At 39.6% G+C, this 19,704-nt stretch overlaps 1 protein-coding gene and 1 long non-coding RNA gene across 3 annotated transcripts in view; one reads left to right on the plus strand and one right to left on the minus strand.

Moving 5' to 3' along the window:
* Positions 1 to 19,704, minus strand: part of GNA14 (G protein subunit alpha 14) — a 58,104-nt gene that overhangs the window by 19,210 nt on the left and 19,190 nt on the right. The window contains exons 2-3 of one of the 2 annotated variants that reach the window (XM_050944217.1): positions 10,875 to 11,065; positions 2,539 to 2,723 (exon numbers count right to left, since the gene is read on the minus strand). In XM_050944217.1, coding sequence (XP_050800174.1) covers positions 2,539 to 2,723; positions 10,875 to 10,881 — 192 coding nt within the window. In that variant the 5' untranslated portion in view covers positions 10,882 to 11,065. The remainder of the gene's footprint in view (positions 1 to 2,538; positions 2,724 to 10,874; positions 11,066 to 19,704) is intronic. The other variant, XM_050944216.1, reaches the window with a different exon arrangement.
* Positions 2,090 to 19,704, plus strand: part of LOC127046763 (uncharacterized) — a 32,287-nt gene continuing 14,672 nt past the window's right edge. Inside the window, exon 1 of the long non-coding RNA XR_007773190.1 lies at positions 2,090 to 2,210. This is a non-coding gene — a long non-coding RNA (uncharacterized LOC127046763). The remainder of the gene's footprint in view (positions 2,211 to 19,704) is intronic.

Genomic DNA, 19,704 nt, shown 5'->3' on the forward strand with positions numbered 1-19,704 from the left:
CCCTTCTACAAAAATGTAATCCCAAAAAACTTTGTGTGTACTTAATACTAGAAGCAAGCACCATTTATTCATTTGTTTAATGAAATGAATGGTGTTTGCCGAGTATTGTTAAGTGTGGCTCTCCTTGCTGTGAACTGGCAATAGGAGAACTAGGAATACTTGGTTTGCCAAGACTTCTGCAAGTACATTGCTAGCTAGATTATTTATACTGTTCTTTATGATCTATAATCTGCTATTGTTTTCCCCCCCAGGAGTGTTGTTATGCTGGGTTCCAACCTGGAACTGGGCAACTTTGAGGAAGCAATGAAACCATTCAAGTATTTGAGGCACTAGCTGCTCCAGACAGGATGTCTAGAACATGCTGTAAAAGCCATTCTGGTTCTACAGGTTTGCTATTTGAACTTAATTTGCTGATATGTTTGCTGTAATTGTACTTTTTCATACAATAATTTTAAGACCTATGTGAATTTGCACCACTTGAGAATCTGACTCTACATATCTGTATTGCATAAACATCTTTACAGAGATTTAAAATGTGACTTTTTAAATACACTTACAATTTTAATAAAATTTCCAATACAAAAAATTGATTATGCCTTTGTAATGATATTGTCGTGTTACAGCTGAATTTATTCAGTTTGACCTTTTATTTCTTGGGAAGTACCAATTATGAGGTTTTGAAGAGATTTTAGTTTCTCTTCCAAAATCAACTGCTTTCCTAAAATGGCCCTGGCATAATTATATTGACCACTTCTCTAACTTAAATGCCTTCCACAAAACATAAGGGAAAGTTGTCTCACTGACATTTTTTGAAAATATTGTTGCACATGTTCATTAATACACTGGAGAAAGGTTTCTTTTTTAAAAAAGTGAAGAATCTCTATCTCGTCTTTTTAGCCAAGTGTACACTGATGCTGTCACAGTTTCAGGGTACCTGTATTCCTCCTCATCATCCCTTGAGGGTATCCACTTAAGGTTTCTAACTCCAGTCATCTCTCTTGAGTGGAGGTCTAGGGGGCTTTAAGGCTGCACAGTTTCCCTGCCTTACGCTGTGTATCCCTATTGAGCCAGTCTGCCTATAGGCCAGCATCTGTGTTTTGCCTTCTTGCTTTGAGGGCTATGAACAGGGTGTTACTGGAAGTTAGCTCTAGAAGGCCAAAGTCTAACTGCTCTGCAAGTGGAGGTGACACCTCTCTGGGGGTGTTTATTTCTGGCTCTTGGAGGAGCTGTGATGGTTGCAATATTTGTCTCAGGTGCATCATCTGAACCCATTTTAGATGCTAAATGTTTTGAGGCAGTTTTAACTTTAGCTAAATCTATTCTAGATCAGGAATCAGAAACTTAGTGGCAAAACTTTGGAATGAAAATGAAATCTGACTTAAATGTTACCAGGATTTCATCCAGAATAAATGTCCAGTCATTAAAGTGATGGCAGAACTGGTATCTGGCTAATTGACAGGGATACATTATAATTGTTTGCTGCAGAAGTCAATCCCTGTTCAGCAAAACATTTAAGCAAGTTAATTGCTTTGCTGAATCATGGGTCTAAGTACAAACTTCCTAGGTGGACAGTATTGGGTACTAAATAAATTCACTTCAGGTGTAGGCTAGTGTGGGTGGCATTGTTCTTCCCAGTGTAACCAAACCAGCCTTATAACAAACAGTCCACAATGTAGGAAAAATCTTAATACTGAGAGACTAGTGACTGAATCGGTACTATTGCTTTGCCTTTCTCTTTCAAGTAAAATTAAATGGAACCGCTATACTGACTGGCTATTTGGATTTAAGAATAACATTGTAACCAACCTGGTTTTCTAGCTCATGTTCCACAATAAAACAGCCCGCCCTGGGGGCCATGGAGAGTATCGAGGCCCCACGCTACGGGACAGGTAATTTGGGCAGCGGGGCGCGTGGTTTGCTGGGTCGCTCAGCGTGTGCCCTAAGCGGCAGCGACCCCACGCCGCGTCCCACCTACGCGCTGGGCGCAGCCGCTCGGAGCTTTGCGGCCATTTAAAGGCCGAATCCCCGCCCCGCTGGCTGGTCGGGGGCGGGGTACAAAGCCGGAAGCGGCCCACGCGCGAGTGGCGGAGGTTGCTGCAGCTCCCGGAGCTAAGGAGCCGAAGTGAGCGGAGCCTGTGGGGCCGCCGCCGCCGCCTTCTCTCCGGGGACCCGGCCCTTCGCTCCCCCCCAGGCCCGCTCGGTTTCGCTACGTGAGTAAACCTGCTTTGCAATTGCTGCTTGGCGCGTTAGTATTCCAGGACCTTATCCCATTCCCCTGACCAAAAAATGGTCTCTAGAGTCTGCTACTCAGATCTCACCGTATTTCTTCTCCTTTTAATCATACACTAATTATTAGGCGTGCTTCCCATTTATATAACAAGGTGGTAGTGTTTGTGGACTTTTTTGAGACATGGCTGTGTAGTTAATTTTATACATATTATGTATTCCGCAGGATACTTGAGCAAGTAAACACATTCTAAAGGGTGGCATACATGCCAAAATGCTGAAGTCAAAGGAACTGAAACTGTGTGTTCTTACCTTGTTTTGCTCAGCTGTGTATGGTATTTTTAGAGTATCCATAGCTCTGATCATAGCTTGTATGGCAGTAAATATGTTTTGATAAACCAGTTTTGTGAAGCTTTTCCTATCTTCATCTGTGTAACCTGACCCATGAATAATCCTCATCTGTTTAATAAAGGTGCTCTTTCCACTTTCTCCTGTTCCTGCAAAAAAAACACAAAACATGAGTTTTTCCATGCACCACAGACATTTTCTGTGTATGTGGAGTGCTCCTTTGGCATCTAGTGGCCCCACTTGCCTTCTCAAATTCTTTCTTCTTGACCTATGTTCACTGTAGTCTGCTGAATCTGCCCATTTGACTTCTAAATCTGATATGCAAAATGCTAAAGAACACACTGGCCAACTTTAATTATGAAAATTAGGCTCCCCTCCTTCTCCATGGAGGGACTCTGTAAACACTAGGTCATTTATAAAAATAGCAGTAGCCACAATTAGATCACTGGAAGTTAATCTATGAAACAAACTGTGAGGCTGTGGAGCAGTAGCCAAGGACGAAAGTAAAGTTGCAAGCGCTCCAGGTATCTGCTCCCAAATGGCTTTTAAGGAAATTTGGTAGCTACAGAGTAAAAGGTAGATTATAAAAATTACCCTACAAAAGGTAAAATATATAAAAGCACCTAAGAGATTTAGGAGCTTAAGTCCAGTTGACTTCATATGAGATGTAGGCTTCTGTGTCCCTAAATCACTGTTGAAAATTACACCAGGAAACAACTCATGTAAATCTCATCTTGTATGATCCATAATAAATTGTTCAAACACAGACTGTTCAAATTATTGACTTGTCATTCCAGTAGGTTGCGTTACCCCTCACTTATCTGTAGCTATCAATACCAGGGAGGTAAGTGAAAGAGAGGAGATGTTCAGCATTTTCTCATCACCATCAGAGGATCCCTGGCAAATCCCTGCTTCATCATCCTGCATCTCTAAGCTGTGAGGCAATTCAGAACTGTATATATTGTAACAGCACACACTGTCTTTGCTTTCAGTGTTTACTTTGCTTTTAAAACATCTGTTCTGTAGCCAGGAAAGAATAATGTACAAACCACAGATAAACAGAATTCTTTATATATACTGCAATTAGTACAGGCTGTCTATCTGTAAAGGACAAGAATTTATGTAATTGCATCAAACATTGTTTCCCACTGTTTTACATCTCCAATGAGGTGTCTGCTAACAGAGTTGGGGCACTGTTTGAATACTGAGTCAGAGGGGAGAGAAGAAACACCTACAGAATTACTAGCATAACTTTCATCAGGAGTTGTGTAAGTAGGTAAGGTAAATACCCCTGCTCTGAGCAAAGTTTGATGGCCAAGCTATAAAGCAATAAAAAGAATGGATTATAAAGGTATCTGTATCAGAGGCTTACCTACTCACATTTCTTACCCATACAGTCCACTGTCACATTCCAGAGCTCCTAAAAGCCAGTGGAAGGGGAAAACTCACTGTCACATCGGTTCCTCTCCTCCCACCTCCTCCAGCCAGAGTTTGCCAAGGGGGCTTGGCTCAGTGCTTCTCCCAACCCCTGCACTCAGCAGCTCCCCTCTAGCTTATAGCAGGGGGACTGGCTGAGGGAGAACAGTTTAAACTTAGCTGTTCACCCCAGGGCCTGAACCCAGGATTCAGAGCTATTTCTGACATCCTTGTTCCTTAAAGTTTTGTCAGTTTCAGCCTCCACCCTCTGCAGGACACCTACAAAACAAAAAGAGATTTAAAACTACTGTTTCTTTCAAAGGAAGCACAGTAATTTCCCTGAATATTCAGTTTTTCCCTCCAATCCCTTTGTGGTTTTGTTTATTGGGCTGTTTGTGAATCTTTAGTTGTTTTACCCAAAATAAACCCCTATCAGCAGAACACATCTGCCCACCATGTTCTCCATGTTTTGTTTTAAAAAACAGTGACGTTTCAAAGAGGATCTGCAAGCAGTTTGGATACTACAGCCATGATCCTCTGCTGGGGAAAGAATGGGATAGATTTGAACTTGGAAATGGTTCCTGATTATTGAAGATCACCTCATCCAGGGGGCAGAAAAGAACTTCCCCTGGCTTTGGTCACCACCTCACCTCACCTCACCCCACCCCCCAACAAAAACCAAGAGTGAAAGCAGGCATGGGGAGGCTTCTCTCTCAGTAGCGGGGAGCCCTGCAGCCCCTAGCTGAGTGTGGGGGTTAGGGGAATGCAGAGCCTAGCCACTTTGGGCAACCTGGCTGGAGGAGGAGAGGGAGAGCAACAAACAAATGTGACAGTGAGTTTTCACTTTCCAAGCTTTTATTAGCTTTGCGTTTGAACTTTTTGTTATGCAGCCAAAGGAGTGAAAGTAAGCCAGTACTGAATGCTCCACTTATTTGTCGGTACGCTGTTGCACCCTTGTAACAAGGACTGGCTGAATTAAAAGTTTTATATCTATTTAAATTTTTCACAGTTGTGCAAAACGGGGGGGGGGCTCAAAAATTTAAGAACAATCGACATTGTGATTCAAAATGTAAAAGCTTTATAATCGTTAAAACACAAATTGTCAACATCACATACATGTCCAAATATCCTTAAACGAAACTTTAAGAAGTTCTCAAACAATATTTTTGTTACCTTGCCTATCTGTAAATTTTGATCATGATCAAGGGAAATATTTTTTCCATTGGTGAGCCTACTTACAACTATGTAAAATGGCTTCTCCTGTTCCACCTTTTCCTTTCACACTGCATTATCATTGGGCATAAGAACCAATAGCTAGATATTTACTCATCCAATTTCTGCTGAACCTTCAGCAGGTCACTTAAGTTGCAGCAAGTCAGTTAAAAACAAATGTATTACTAAAACAAAATTAAAAGGAGTGGGGAGATCCTTGCACAGCAAGATTGTGAATAAACAAGAAAGGTTCTGCAGTTACTGTTAACTCAGTTCAAATGTGTTTTACTACAACAAAAAAAGACTGAGTAAATTATTAACTATGAACAGACATTAACAAATAGTGCTTTTAAACATAATTACTCTTTGCAATTTTTAATGAAATCTTTTGTAAGTTGAACTGTTTTCTAAAACATGTGTATTTTAGCCTAAGAAGTGCCAAAACTCAAACAGTAAATAAGGAATGAAAGAAGTTAACTACTGGGTATCAGATTAATCTTTTGGCAGGTTAAAGCTTAAGAAAGTTTGCCTTCTAACATAGTTTTAGTCAATACAAACAGAAGTTTCCCCCCCTCTCAATCTATCCTTTGCAGTAAGATGTACAGGCCCACAGATTAACAAAAATCCAAATATTGATTTAATGAGCAATTTTTTTTAATGTTTCCTCAGTAAAGTATTACAACACCCTAATAGTTAACACTCTTGACTCCACTGAGGTCACCAAAGGCTAAATTTGTCTGGCAGGAAATCATCTGCATCCTACAAACCAGACTACAGGCATTACATAAGGAACTAAAACAAGATCCTACACTGAAAGGAAAAGTTTAATGAAACCAAAAAGATGATAGCTGTGGCCTAACCATAATATCTGCTTCATAGGTACATGACCTCTTCAAAGGAAAACAGGAAAGCAAATTATGAAAGAGAAATCTCTAACCACAGAACACGGTATTCTAATAGGTCCTAACTTTAAAAGTGAATGACAGAACAGCAAAGCTTTTGTTCTTTGTTTTATCTGAAAGTCAGCTTAGAGCAATGTAATTAAAAAGTTATGTATTGCATTTTTATGAAAAATACTTTTAATGCCAAATACTTTAAAAATCTTGTTTCTATAAAACCTGGAGGCCTCATTTTAGCTCTCAAGCAAAATGCTCTAATTATCTCTGAAACTCCTCATATTTGTTTTTAAAACAAAAAGGAATAGATCTATCAACGAGGGCACAGCTGGTAAACTGCAGGCTGCCCTACCGGTGAACTCATGAGAGCAAGCTTTACATGAGCCCAACTGGTATTTCTACATTTTCAGCTCATGGGGATTTTCAGCAACTAGCTTTTCTCCACTCCTTTCCTCCTCAGAGCAACATTCAGAAGTCTGCTGCTCAGTGCTTGCACCACAAAAGACTTTACCTGGAGCTCTTCTATGAAGTCTAATAGCAAGTATATTGACATACATTTCTCTATGCAGCCCTGCTCTATTCCCTGTCAATTTTAATGCAAGAGTAAAGCTGCTAGCCCTGGTACACTGGCCAAATTCCATTCTCGGTAATTGCATTCAAAGTCTTCTTGTAATTTCAGTTCAATTTTCTTCACTTCCTGTCTTGAACTGTGGTCCAGCATTACTGGCTTCAAAAACTCAAGTCTGTTTAACGAAAAATGGAAAGCTTCAAAAACTCTAACTCATTGAAAACTCACCTTCCAAATTCAACCCTCGTATAGAGAGTGCAATGGGTTCTGTGCCCACTTAGACCAATACAGTATTGAGTCCCTAAATGGTTGGGAATCATGCTGCTGTAAACTGGAAAGGACAGTGCTTACATTATCTACATATTCCTATAAGTTCCTCCTGCTTTATTTCAAACTCTCCAGTTAGTTATTTCCCTGCCATAGCTCCTTTCCATCCTCTTGGTGGGTAAGTTACTGTGAAGGATGTGGGAGATGCCTGTGATAGTCTATGAATGTTTGTGATTATGTTGCTTGCTGTATGATTACCAATAGTTAATTTCAGGAGGACTTACTGGCATGTCTGCAGATTGCCCCATCCACCTATGCTTACTAGTCAATGAAGGTGGCATTCCCTTTGAAGTTTACTCTAACCATACGGGAATCAACTGTTTGACTGGTATCCTCAGGGGGCCTTCAGGTGGGAACTGGACAAAACTTGGCACTGGATAATATCACAGTCCCTGAAGCGCAAGGGAGAAGCAAGGATTGTGGGAAGCAGACTGAACCCCCAGTCCCCAGAGGCAAGGATGTCTGCAACAATGTAGGCTTACCTAAGCTTTAGGGGAAACAGCTACAGATGCAGCTGTTTGTGCTGTAAAGAACCCTATTCTTTGTTCTGCTTTCTTCCCACTGCTGAGATTAAACAATATTTTGTTTTGAAAAGGCTGCTTTGGGTCACAGTATTCATCTATTGGTCACAGCTCCTGAAGGGAACACTAGAACAGAGTCAAAGGTACAACTAGCCCTGAACCAGAGATTCTCAAACTGGGGGCGGGGGTGCTCCCCTGGGTGGACCCAGAATGTATTCTTGGGAAACAGTGCCTTCAGAGCTGGGCAGCCAGAGAGCAGCGGCTGCTAACTAAGCACCTGCAGGGTGGGATGGGATGTACACTACTACAGACACAAAGAAGGGGGACACGATCAAGTAAATTTGAGAACTGCCCTGAATCATTACTGCAACATTCATTTTGCACACCTCCTGAATGTTAATTCAGTTATTTGCCACTTGCATCCAACATGTAATTTAAGCCACTGATGAACTTGATCAATAATCCACAGTGCAACATCTTTATTTGCATTTCTGAAACCTTAGTTAAAAATCTACAATATATACACATACAGGTGTGCATAGGGCCCACATCCTCAACAACAGATTATTGATCTGTTCAGAATGTGACACAAAAATATCCTTTAGTTACAAACTGATTGACAAAAATAGCTGTAAATATTGAATTTATACATAAACTGGGATGTAAATATGACTCTGAAATCTGTCAAGGGGATCTTGAATTGGCAGGATATTAAGCACTCTGATCAGTACAAAAAAGAAGTCACAAAAATCTTGTCCGTGAACACAGTGATCTGGCCCATTTTTCTGAACTAGGTGCTCCACCAGTTTTCTGACTTTTATATTTATTAAACAGACTGATTTTTTCCTTTTATTAGCTTTGTAGTATGCTGGCTCCTACTGAACCATATTCCATTTCTCTTGGAAAGAGGCAACACTTTTCAGTGCTGCTTCTGTGCTTTTTATGATACTAAATCCACATTACCTTGTGTCTATATCATTTCATTTATGAAAAAAAAACCACTTTGATTGCTTTTCCCGTACAAGGATTCACATTTCTATAAAAGAAACACCTTAAGTTAAATTCTTACCCGATTTTAATTTTTAAAATGCCATTTCATAAGCACCTGATTAATTGCAGTATTAGCAAGTACGGCAGGTTACAATCCATGATTCTGCAACATTTAACTTCACAATGCAATGGTCAGATTACTTGATACAGTAATACTTGGTTTATACACCATTACAATTCTGCAAAAACTCCTGGCAAAAGGATTTGTTTTCTTTTTAGTTTACTAAACAACCATTCTATATCCAAACCTGTAAAATCTGTGAAGCTGCATGAAGATTGTGTTATTAGAGGTATTCAACCTCTAACTGCTGCATCTGGAGAGACAAATCCCCCCCAAGGGAAAGATTCTGATTCATCAGTCTAACTGAGACTTGATTTTAGCCCCAAGCATCTGTTATTTCAAGGGGTATATGATAGCTGCGCTCTCCTGCTAGAGCCTCCAAACAAGCTCACAGTTACGAAACGTTATACCTGAGACAGGATGTCACAGTATTGCCATCCCCAAATGTTCAAAAATTGTGAGTCAGGCTCACCAAAAATCATGAGTTTGGCTTTAAAATCATGAGATTATGTAAAAATAATAGATTTGGTGTTCTTTTTATCTGCCTTCTGCTTTTTGTTTTTGTTTGTTTGTTTGGTGCTTTTTGAGCTTTTAGGGTAAGCTTCAAAATGTGAAGTGTTCTCCACAACCATGAGGGCTAGAAACTTACTTTTTCTCTAATAATTAAGGCTGAAATCATCACCTATCCACCTGACTCCAGGAGCTGGGGCTTTAAAGAAAACAATAACTGTTATGAGGCTCATGATAAAGTCATAGGAGTTGGCAACACTGGTCATGGTGTCAGATCAGAACCTCTCTTCTCTTCCATGCTGCAGAGATTTTGGAACTTTGTTGATTCTCTAGCAAGTAAGAGTTTTGGGAGAAAGAGATGGGGCAACTATCCCCAAATGGCTCCCGATTAGCCACCAACTGTGCACATAGTATTATTTTGGTTACTCCATCTCCCTCAGCCCCTGCCCAGCCTGTTTATCTCATCCACCGGCAATGTTGTGCATAGTAGTTAAAAAGTAAAACTAAGGGACCCACTTCAATCCTAAGACAGTTTAGAAAGAACAGAAAGAATTCAATGTTGTTTTCTCCACAATTATTTCCAAAGGAAGTAGAAATGGTTTGAGTAAGACCTATTATAATACAGCTATAACAAGAGGGGAAAATGGTCAATTAATATACAAAAAGAGCCAGCAAAACTGTTCCTCAGGAAATGGGATAATTCCTATTGTATGAGACAAGATTTTCTGTAATTTTTCAGTGGGCAAAATGCTGAATCTCCTATTTAGTTGAAACTCCCCTCACCAGAATTTCTGACTGCATATCTACAGCCTTGCTTATATTCACAACTGTAAATATTTATAGCACACGCTTGCTAATCACTTTGTTGCTAAAGGATCTTTTTTGTTTAAAACTTGTGAGCGGCTCGTGAGGTAAACACTTGTAATATACAGGCCAGGACAGCCTACACATCTCTATCCAGACTGTACATGTGTATTAGACAGACATTTTAAACACTAACTGCTGTCCATGAGCATTTGACCAGGCTAAAGGTGACTTGTAACACAAGCAGCCATGCATATAATAACTACTCTATACCCATCTCCATTGCTGTAGTAGGCAAGATCAAGGCAGGAACCTAACAGAGGGGTTAATCCCTTGTATTTCTGCTGTGACAAAGAGAATAGGGAAAGTGGTGGTAAAGCTTCAGGGAGCGGTCACCAGGGCCGGCTCTAGGCACCAGCATTCCAAGCTGGTGCTTGGGGCGGCAATCTGCAAGGGGCAGCAGTCCCTCTTGTTTTGCCCCCAAGCAGCGCACCGAATTGCCGCTGTGGACAGCAGGGGCAGTCCGTGTGCCCTTAGGGCGGCACACAGGTTTCCGCGGTGGCAGCAATTCGGCAGCAACTTCTACGTTTAGCTGTCTGCAGCGGCTTCAGCTAACCATAGAAGAACGCGCCTGCCGCCCTAAGGGCACACGGACTGCCCCCGCTGCGGTGGCAATTCGGTGCACTGCTTTGGGCGGCAAAAACTGTAGAGCCAGCCCTGGCGGTCACTAATGTTTATGGTCCCAATCCAGAGACCACTGAAGCCAACAGGAACCTCTGAATTACTTCAATGTATGCTGAAGATGTCTTATATGAAATTCACTTCTGGGCACTGGGCTATTATAAAGGCTACACTCCACTTATGACCCACTTATATCTTCAAAATGTGGCTTTCCTGGGGTTAATCTGGTGCATAGGCTTATGCTGACTGCTCACCATTCATTCCTTTCAACTGCTTAGGAATGTGCCCATGTGTGATTCAATGCGAACTGGGGTATAATTGCTATTTCATAGTCAAATACAACCACAGCCCCAGAGTTGCAGTAAGCTAAGCCGATGTCTTCACCCTACACAGGAAGGTAAGGATTGGCCATATGGATCTATGTTCCTGTCGTACATCCGAAAATCTGAGAAAGGCAACAGAAAAAATTTATTATTTTGAAGTAGCAACCATAGTGACTCATCTGAACTAGAGCTAAAGCTTAAAGTACAAAACAAAAAGGAATAAGGATAAATTAGATTCTACTGTCTGAGATAAATATCTTTTCTGATGAATTCAAGCAAGGTTGATTCTAGAATAAATAATTTCTCTCTGATAATAGCCCATTTCATTTATGATCATTCTCTAAAAAGTGCTTTAAATCGGTGCTATTTTCAGAGGGGTGGGGCCTAGTCAATAGAACAAGCAGTGGGAGTCAGAAGCCCTGGGGCTCTTTTGTCTGCTCTGCCACCGATCTGCTCTATGACCTTGGGCAAATCACTTCCCCTCCTCTGTTTACCCTCTCACCTTTTTCTTTTCTATTTAGACTGTAAACTCTCTGGGGACCATCTCGTGTAAGGCAGTGCCTATGCTACTGGGGACCCAATCTTAACTGGAGCCTCTATGTGCCACTGTAATACAAATTAATAACAAACAAACAATTGGCAAGTAGTTGTGAGTATACCACACATTTAAGTTGGACCATTTGACCTCCAATCTAAATTTTCAAAAAAAGTCAGATACACATTTTTATATGATTTAGTGGAGAAAATGCCAGTACACAGTAATTTCTGGATTAAGTTTGCTAGCTAACATTAAATTACTGTAAGAATATTACAAGGTATTAGGAGAACACATAATCTGCAGTCCCTTTAATTCAGTAAACATTCATGAAGAATAACCTGATAAGGTTTCAGTTATGCAAAATACCTACCAAGCTCAGCTCTGTTAGGAAGTATGTGACTTAAGTGGCATCAGCCACCCAAGAATGTGAGTAGCTGGCACCTTCTGAAGCGGTGCTGCTTTTATAAAAACATTTGTTACCTTTTTATGATAACTTGTTAATAAATTCTGAACAATGGAATTGTGCTAGTTAGCTGCACGCACAGACAATCCACCTCCTTTCATAATGTGTTTTATAAATACACACACACACAATTTCAAATATGGAAAGTCAGGTTGTGAGCCTGGCTGTAATAGCCCATAATCCTTCCTTTTCCACCACTAAAATAAAACAAAAAATGCAGCTACATGTACACTTATAGGGACAATGCTGCCTTTAGCAGAGGGCTATGGAGTGGATGACATCAAGGTCTTACCGTTCTAGGATCTGAACCCTCCATACTTGAAACTGGCCCTGCTCAAAATTGTCCACGTAATCAAAAACACAGTGATGTTGCAACATTTTTGCTACAACTCTCTTCTGAGTTCCAAATGCACCGACAGATTTTGCATCTTAAACATAACTCTGGAAAAGTCAAGAAAGAAAAAGCAATGCTGTGTGGTTGGATTAAATAATTTCCCTTAACTCAGTGGTTCTCAACCCGCAGCCCATAAGCCACTTGCAGCCCGGTCAGCACACAGTTGCAGCCCATGTGACATCCTCAGGGTCATACAGGTAGTATTGGATGGAGCCCACATAAACACATTGTGGGCTGCATATGTGGTCCACAATGGTAAATAGGTTGAGAACCACTGCTAACTGATGCACAAGTATGTAGCTTCCTGATCAGTTTGTAATGTGCTTTCCATGTTGGGTTTCACCTTTGTTAATGTGTGTTCTCACAAACGAACACCACAAAAATACGGAGGGTGAACAAAGAGCAAGTGTGAAAAATCGGGACAGGGGATGGGTGGCTAATAGGTGCCTATAAAAGACAAAGCCCCAAATATTGGGCTGTCCCTACAGAATTGGGACATCTGGTCACTCTAAAAATATGGTTCATAGCTGGACAATTTTTTGCTAGATGCTTGAAATTGACAGGATGTGTAATGGAATGCTAAGCTGTATTTTATTGTTCAGCCACTAGATGGCACTGTGTATAAAAAAGCTTATTTAAACAAACCTCAGCCATACCTGGCAGAGCATTACAGGATGTTATGATGAACACATCTGGTGTGTATAAGCAAGCTCTGTAGCCAGTCCATATCTGGCACAGGAACATGACAGGATGTCATGAAATACAAACTGAAGAATACCAAGACTACTGCTTGTTTGAGAATGATCTTAACATTGGAACCTTCTTTCAGAGAAGAATTGTAACTGGAACTTGGATAGTATCACCTTCTTTATTAAATGAATCCTAATATTGCCCCACTGTTGCCTCCCATTTACCATAACAAAATCGTAAATATAATAAAATATCTAGATGATTCTTTTAAAACACACACATTAAGAACGGCTACTGCTTCATAATCATGGTGCAACTCTGATTTAAGGCAACAGGTTGAAATGTTAGCAGTGTTTTTCAGTACTTGCAGTGGAAAGGCTGCAAACAATAGATGGTCTTCTCTGTTTAGTCTTCATTTAGTACCACTGGGTACCAGCTGTTTCTATGCACAGGGTAAAATAAAAAAACTACTTGCAGTAGCTTGCAGACACAATGCAACTAAAGGTCCTACACTGAATGCTTCTTCTGTACATTTGGAAACAGATGGATGTTGAAAACAACTTGATGATAGAGATCTGCATTTGCTACTCACTATACAAAGTTTGGGGGTGGGGAGTAAGGGGAGGAGGAGCGAGGTTGGGATGGGGAGGACAGGATGCAAGAGGAGTACAAAACTGACTCCAAATCTAAAATTAACATCTCTAAGCTTATCACTGTCATCAATAGGTATTTTGCTACGTGGATTCTGAAATAAAAATGACTGAATATCACCCATTTTGCTAATATTTTTATGTTCTTTTGTCCATAATGAATGTAATAGGGGGAACTTTGCATTGAATTTCAATGTCATATTGAAACCTAGAGTTGGGACCTGAAGAGGAGGAAAATTAAGGCACAGTGGCACATCCAGACAGAAAGGATGAAGCAATGGTGTGACAGGGATTAATATATTTTCTCTGACATCAGACCGAAGGTTCTTTATTATTATTTCTATTATAGCAGAAAGGAACTCCAGTCAATTTTTGATTTGGGCCCCACTATGCTATGCAAATAACAGAGGACAATCCCTGTCCCAAAGAGATTATAAACTAGGTGCAACAACTGAACAATACAGACAGATAGATAGTGGCAGGTTACGAGAAGATTAAGTAATAATGAAACAAATAGTTTATCACAAGAGCTGAAGTCTCAGTACTAACCTAAACAATGCTGATTTTTGATTTGGAATATTATTTTCATTTCAAATACAAGTGACAATAATTATGAAATGGATACATCCTAAGGGCAATATGAATTGTTGGCCCTTGTTAACAAAAAGCATTTAATCAAGGCTGCCTTTATTGCTTATTTGCCTCAGTACATTTATGAGCAGAGATTAATACTTTGTACAATATACATTAGAAAAAAAGTAAGTCTGATCATTATTTTCTTTTTTACGTGTTAGCCCAACTATGAAAACAGGGGAAGGAATGATGATGTGTTGCATTGCCAATAAAATGAAGAGATGTAGTATTTTAATTTGTAGCAGTTTTCATATGTCTCACAGACAGCGTGTACAGGCTGTTATTTCTGAAATGATTGTGTGTGTGTGTGTGTGTGTGTGTGTGTGTGTCAAAAGTCCTTCAGCAGAAGACAGGCACAAGCAAAATCATACCCTAACTGAGAAAAAAAAATCCAAGTTAAAAGGGGACATTAACTAGAGGAGCTCTTGAGTTAGTATTTAAACCACAGAAATGTAAGAAATATGCATGGAAAATTTCTCTATTGAAGTTAACCTTATTTTACAAAATGTTCTCACGTATACGTCCAAAGAATTGTACTGGCTCAATTTTTATTGCGGAATAGAGGCTCTCTATATAAATTACATCAGATAAACTATGCCTGCTTAAATTTGCCAATGAAACCACTCCAGTTTTTTATTTAAAACACAACGTGAACCTAAGACTGTTAAAGCAGAAGTATTTAAATAATTTGGAATTCCTCAGTATAAACATCTATTCCTGGGATTTAATTAAATACTGTTTCATATCTAAGAATTAGCAGTTGAGTTCATCACAGACCTTTCAGACATAATTTTTTGGTAGAAAGATACAGTACTGTCTTAAAAGCAAATATAGTTCTCTAAATTTATTCATCCTTCCTAAAATATTGGGGCTCAAATATCATTCAGGTCTGAAGCAAAAAAGGGAAAAACAATGATGAAAGCAAAGCTAAAAAAGTCCACTGTCACAGATCCTTTGGTTTTTCGTGGGCTGAGGGGGGAAAGGGGGAGTATCTTAAATCTAAAGGTTTCATAAAATCTAAGACACCTAGAATTGTTCCACAGGTTTTTTTCTCCCCTGAATTTCAACAGAAAGATTATTTCTTTAAAAGAAAATAATGTGCTGAACTGTTTGAAATCCAAGCATTGTAGCAGTAAGAACCTGAAAGTGAAACTGACTAAACAAAAGTGAAATTAATTTAAGTGAATTTCCAGTATTGAAGTAAAAAAAAAATGTACAACTTAAACAAAGAGCTTAACTCATTACAAACAAACTAGATTTTTAAAGTTCTCATGTTTAATATACAATATATTATTAGTAACATAAGGGACAAAACCTTTTTGCATTTAACATATGATCTTAAGCGATAGTGTCTCAGCCAAATGTCCTTGTTCCGTCTCTGCACCATATGTAAGTGAAAACCAAGCAGATGGAAATGTTACAGGAAGTTATTTCAATATTTTTGATTCTCTAAATATCACTATCACCCTCACTGCATAGAAACAACCCAGCAGATACAATCAAAGTACTGTTTTGATTTGCACTGTTTCATCAAAATAAACTTATTGCTGAGGCTTTCAGACTCTTTCATATTACAGGCGAACACTTAGAACTGGCCTTCAAATGTGTCCCAGAATCCTTAGCCCTTACAGCCCCCACACTTCAAAACAATTTCCACGGGAATCAGTGGAATGGTGTATAGGTCACTCTTGGTGTCAGAGAAAGGCCAGTTAGTTACAAGTGATTCAACAAATCAGATTCAGCAGAAAATAGGATGTAGGGAATGGAAGTTAGTTTGAAAATCCCCAGCAACTGTATGGACTCCCCCTCTGGGGCTAAACATCCCAAAACAGGGGAAAAAACTGATGGGCTCACATAAAAGTGACAGCTTGTTCTTTTAAAACCTGCTTCCAGATAAAATGATAAAATATTATACATCTATCCACATTTTACATGGCTGTAAAGACAGAATTAATAGACATGTGGCAAGATTTGCATTCACACACATTTCCGGGCTGAGAATAAGCATGAGGAATGTCAGCACAAAAACCGAAGAAGTCAATAAGCAACTTAAAATAGTGGTATATGGCCGTCATCTCACCTATAAATATACTGTAATATTAACTGTAATCATATCTTGCATTTTAGCAAAAGTATTCTACAGACTGAAACTTAACATGGGGAATATGATGCACTCCTTGTTATATTGCCACACTTGAAGTAATACGTTAAGAACAAAAATAGACAGCTGCTTAAAAAATTAACAGAGTACCCAAAAACGTACATTAAAAGATACCTTGACCAAAAAAGTGTGGTAAGTAACAATATATGCCAATGCCAACATCAGCTACTAAATATCACTATACAGAATGTTAGAGAGACAAGGTGGGTGAGATAATATTGCACCAACTTCTGTTGGAGGGGGAGAAAAGCTTTTGAGCTTACACAGAGCTCTTCTTCTGATCTGGGAAACATACCGTACTTAAAGTGTCACAGGTAAATACAAGGTGGAACAGATCATATAGCAGAAGGGTCAGCAACCTCTGGCACACAGCTAGGCAGGGTAAGCACCCTGAAGGGGCCGGGCCAGTTAGTTTACCTGCCGCGTCGGCAGGTTCGGCTGATCGCAGCTCCCACTGGCCGTGGTTCGCCGCTCCAGGCCAATGGGGGATGCAGGAAGCAGCGCGGGCCGAGGAATGTGCTGGCCGCCACTTCCCGCTGCCCCCATTGGTCTGGAACGGTGAACCGCGGCCAGTGGGAGCCACGATCGGCCGAACCTGCGGATACAGCAAGTAAACAAACTGGCCCGGCCCACCAGAGCCGAGTGCCAGAGGTTGCCGACCCCAGGTATAGCATAAGTAGTTAACACATATTTCAACAGGCCACATTTAATGAAGTGGCCCATTAACACCCCTCCAGTCACAGGGGGCAAAGGAGGGGGCAAAATGCAGTTGAGGAGGTTATAATTGTTATAAGAAAACATAAATCCAGTGTCTCTATTCAGCCCATGATTTTTAGAGTCCTAGCTAAGTTATGAATTTAAGCTCTGAGGCTTGTCTTTTGAAAGCACTGTGCAGATTTCCTTTGAGGATGAGGACCGATCAGTCAGATATAGTGATCGCTTTGTGAAAAGCATTCAGGGTCTATTTGCCTTTTATCATTTTTCCTGTGTGAGTTCATTCGAGAGTACGGCGATTGTCTGGTTTCACTCACATAGTTGGTATTGCGGCATTTAGTGCACTGGATGAGGTACACCACATGGAATAGGTATGCATAGGACCCATAGATCTTGAAAGGTGCATTGCAGGGGATGTTGATCACTGTAGCAGTGGAGATATTTCTGCAGGTTTTGCATCTGTTGTTCTGACAGGGTCTCATGCCATTTTGAATTGGTGTTTTCCTGGTCTGGGGGAGCTTGCTTCTGATGAGCTAGGAGAAGTTGAGGGCTTGTTTGAAGAAGAAGGAGCTCAGGAAATATTTCTTTCAGCATGGAGTCTCCATAGAGTATGGGTTGTAGTTGTCTGATGATAGCTCGTATGGGTTCTGGGGTGTGGCGACACGTGACAACTAGGGGTGTGCGGTAACAGGGAGGTTTTATTTCTGTATTGTCGCAGGTTCTCTGAGGGTATTTGGGTGGCCTATTCCATAATGCAATCTGTTCCACCATGTATTTAGCTGTGCACTCTGAATAAATTTCCCCAGACCTGAAGAAGAGCTCTATCTAAGCTCGAAAGCCTGTCTTTCTCACCAACAAAAGCTGGCCCAATAAAAGATACTACCTCACGCACATTGTCTCTCTAATAGCCACACCAATACTGCATACTATACAGAGTAGAAATGTAGGTGACGGGAGGAGTCAATGGGACCTAGGTTTTCATGTAGTTTTTTCCACATGTTAAACAGAGAAATCAAGACCTTAAACTGCAAGCTGACAGATCAATTACATGACTGCTGATTATATGAAAGTACTTAAGTAAAAGGGATTGCTTATTGTTTACTATTCTTTCATCAAATTTCCTATATGCATTAGCACAGGGGTAGGCAACCTATGGCAAGGGTGCCAAAGACGGCACAGGAGCTGATTTCCAGTGGTACTCACACTACCCGGGTCCTGGCCACCGGTCCGGGGGGCTCTGCACTTTAAATTTAAATTTTAAATGAATTTTCTTAAACATTTTAAAAACCTTATTTACTTTACATACAACAATAGTTTAGTTATATATTATAGACTTATAGAAAGAGACCTTCTAAAAATGTTAAAATGTATTACTGGCACACGCAACCTTAAATTAGAATGAATACATGAAGACTCGGCACACCACTTCTGAAAGGTTGCTGACCCTTGCATTAGCATTATTACAGTGTACCATATTTTGATTTATCTTAGATATCATTTTTCAGTGTTCTGAGTGGTGATTTACCTGGCTCACTCTCATTAATATTATCCGCTAAAAGAAAAGCATTTTGTACACAAACTAAAAATGTATTTCAAATGAAAATCTCAAACCTTTTACTCACTCGCTATATAAAAGCACAGATATGACAGATTCAGCTTTCTTCATTCCCCCTAAAAACTAGACTGGAAATCATTCATTACACCTTTGTAGTGGAACGTTTTCATATAGATTTGTAAAATTATTTGTTAGGTATAGTTGATATCGGATCTTAAATATTAGGCATTAGTAACAATTTTATATTTTTCCTTTCTAAAGTCAAAGCTTTTCCTATTTAAATAATATTGACAGCAACCTCGGACCTATTTTGCAGAAGTATTTATGAGTGTTGCACCTTATAATCCTAAGAGTTGCTAAGCAAACTAAATTTAAATGAGTTACATAAATACATTTAAATGAAGGAAAGTGATACACAAATATATTAAAACAAAACTAAAGCTGAAAGTAAAATAGCCAACTGAAGGTATAGCATAGCAAACAATATACTATGTATCCTGCATGCAAAATATATATCCACATCCTTTGAAAAACAAATTCAAAATTACTATCTATTTTTTGATTTGTGCAAATGAAGCTGATCCCTTCGGGTGGGTATCCATGTTAGAGAGATAAAATAATTAAAACACAGGATATTTACCATGTTAGGAAATGGCCAAAAGAAAGTAACACTTGATATTCAAAAGAAAAAACAAAGAGTATCTTTAAGTGCAATACTGAGGCAACAAGTGATTTGTATAATCAAATAAGAAATTGCCTAACCTGTTTTCCTTAGTGAGAAATCATGTCTGGATTGATTTCTAATTAAATAAATATTCTTAGAGAACAAAAAAGAGAAAATAAAGTGCAAAAGATTATCGTTGATGATTATCTTTAAATTACAGCCAAATGGGCTCTCGAACAATATTTGATTTTTAATGTGCTATCTTTTTAAATGGACATGCTGTTTGATAGGCATTTATT

Source organism: Gopherus flavomarginatus, chromosome 3, assembly GCF_025201925.1.
Source record: "Gopherus flavomarginatus isolate rGopFla2 chromosome 3, rGopFla2.mat.asm, whole genome shotgun sequence".
In the NCBI taxonomy this organism is placed as follows: Eukaryota; Metazoa; Chordata; order Testudines; family Testudinidae; genus Gopherus; species Gopherus flavomarginatus.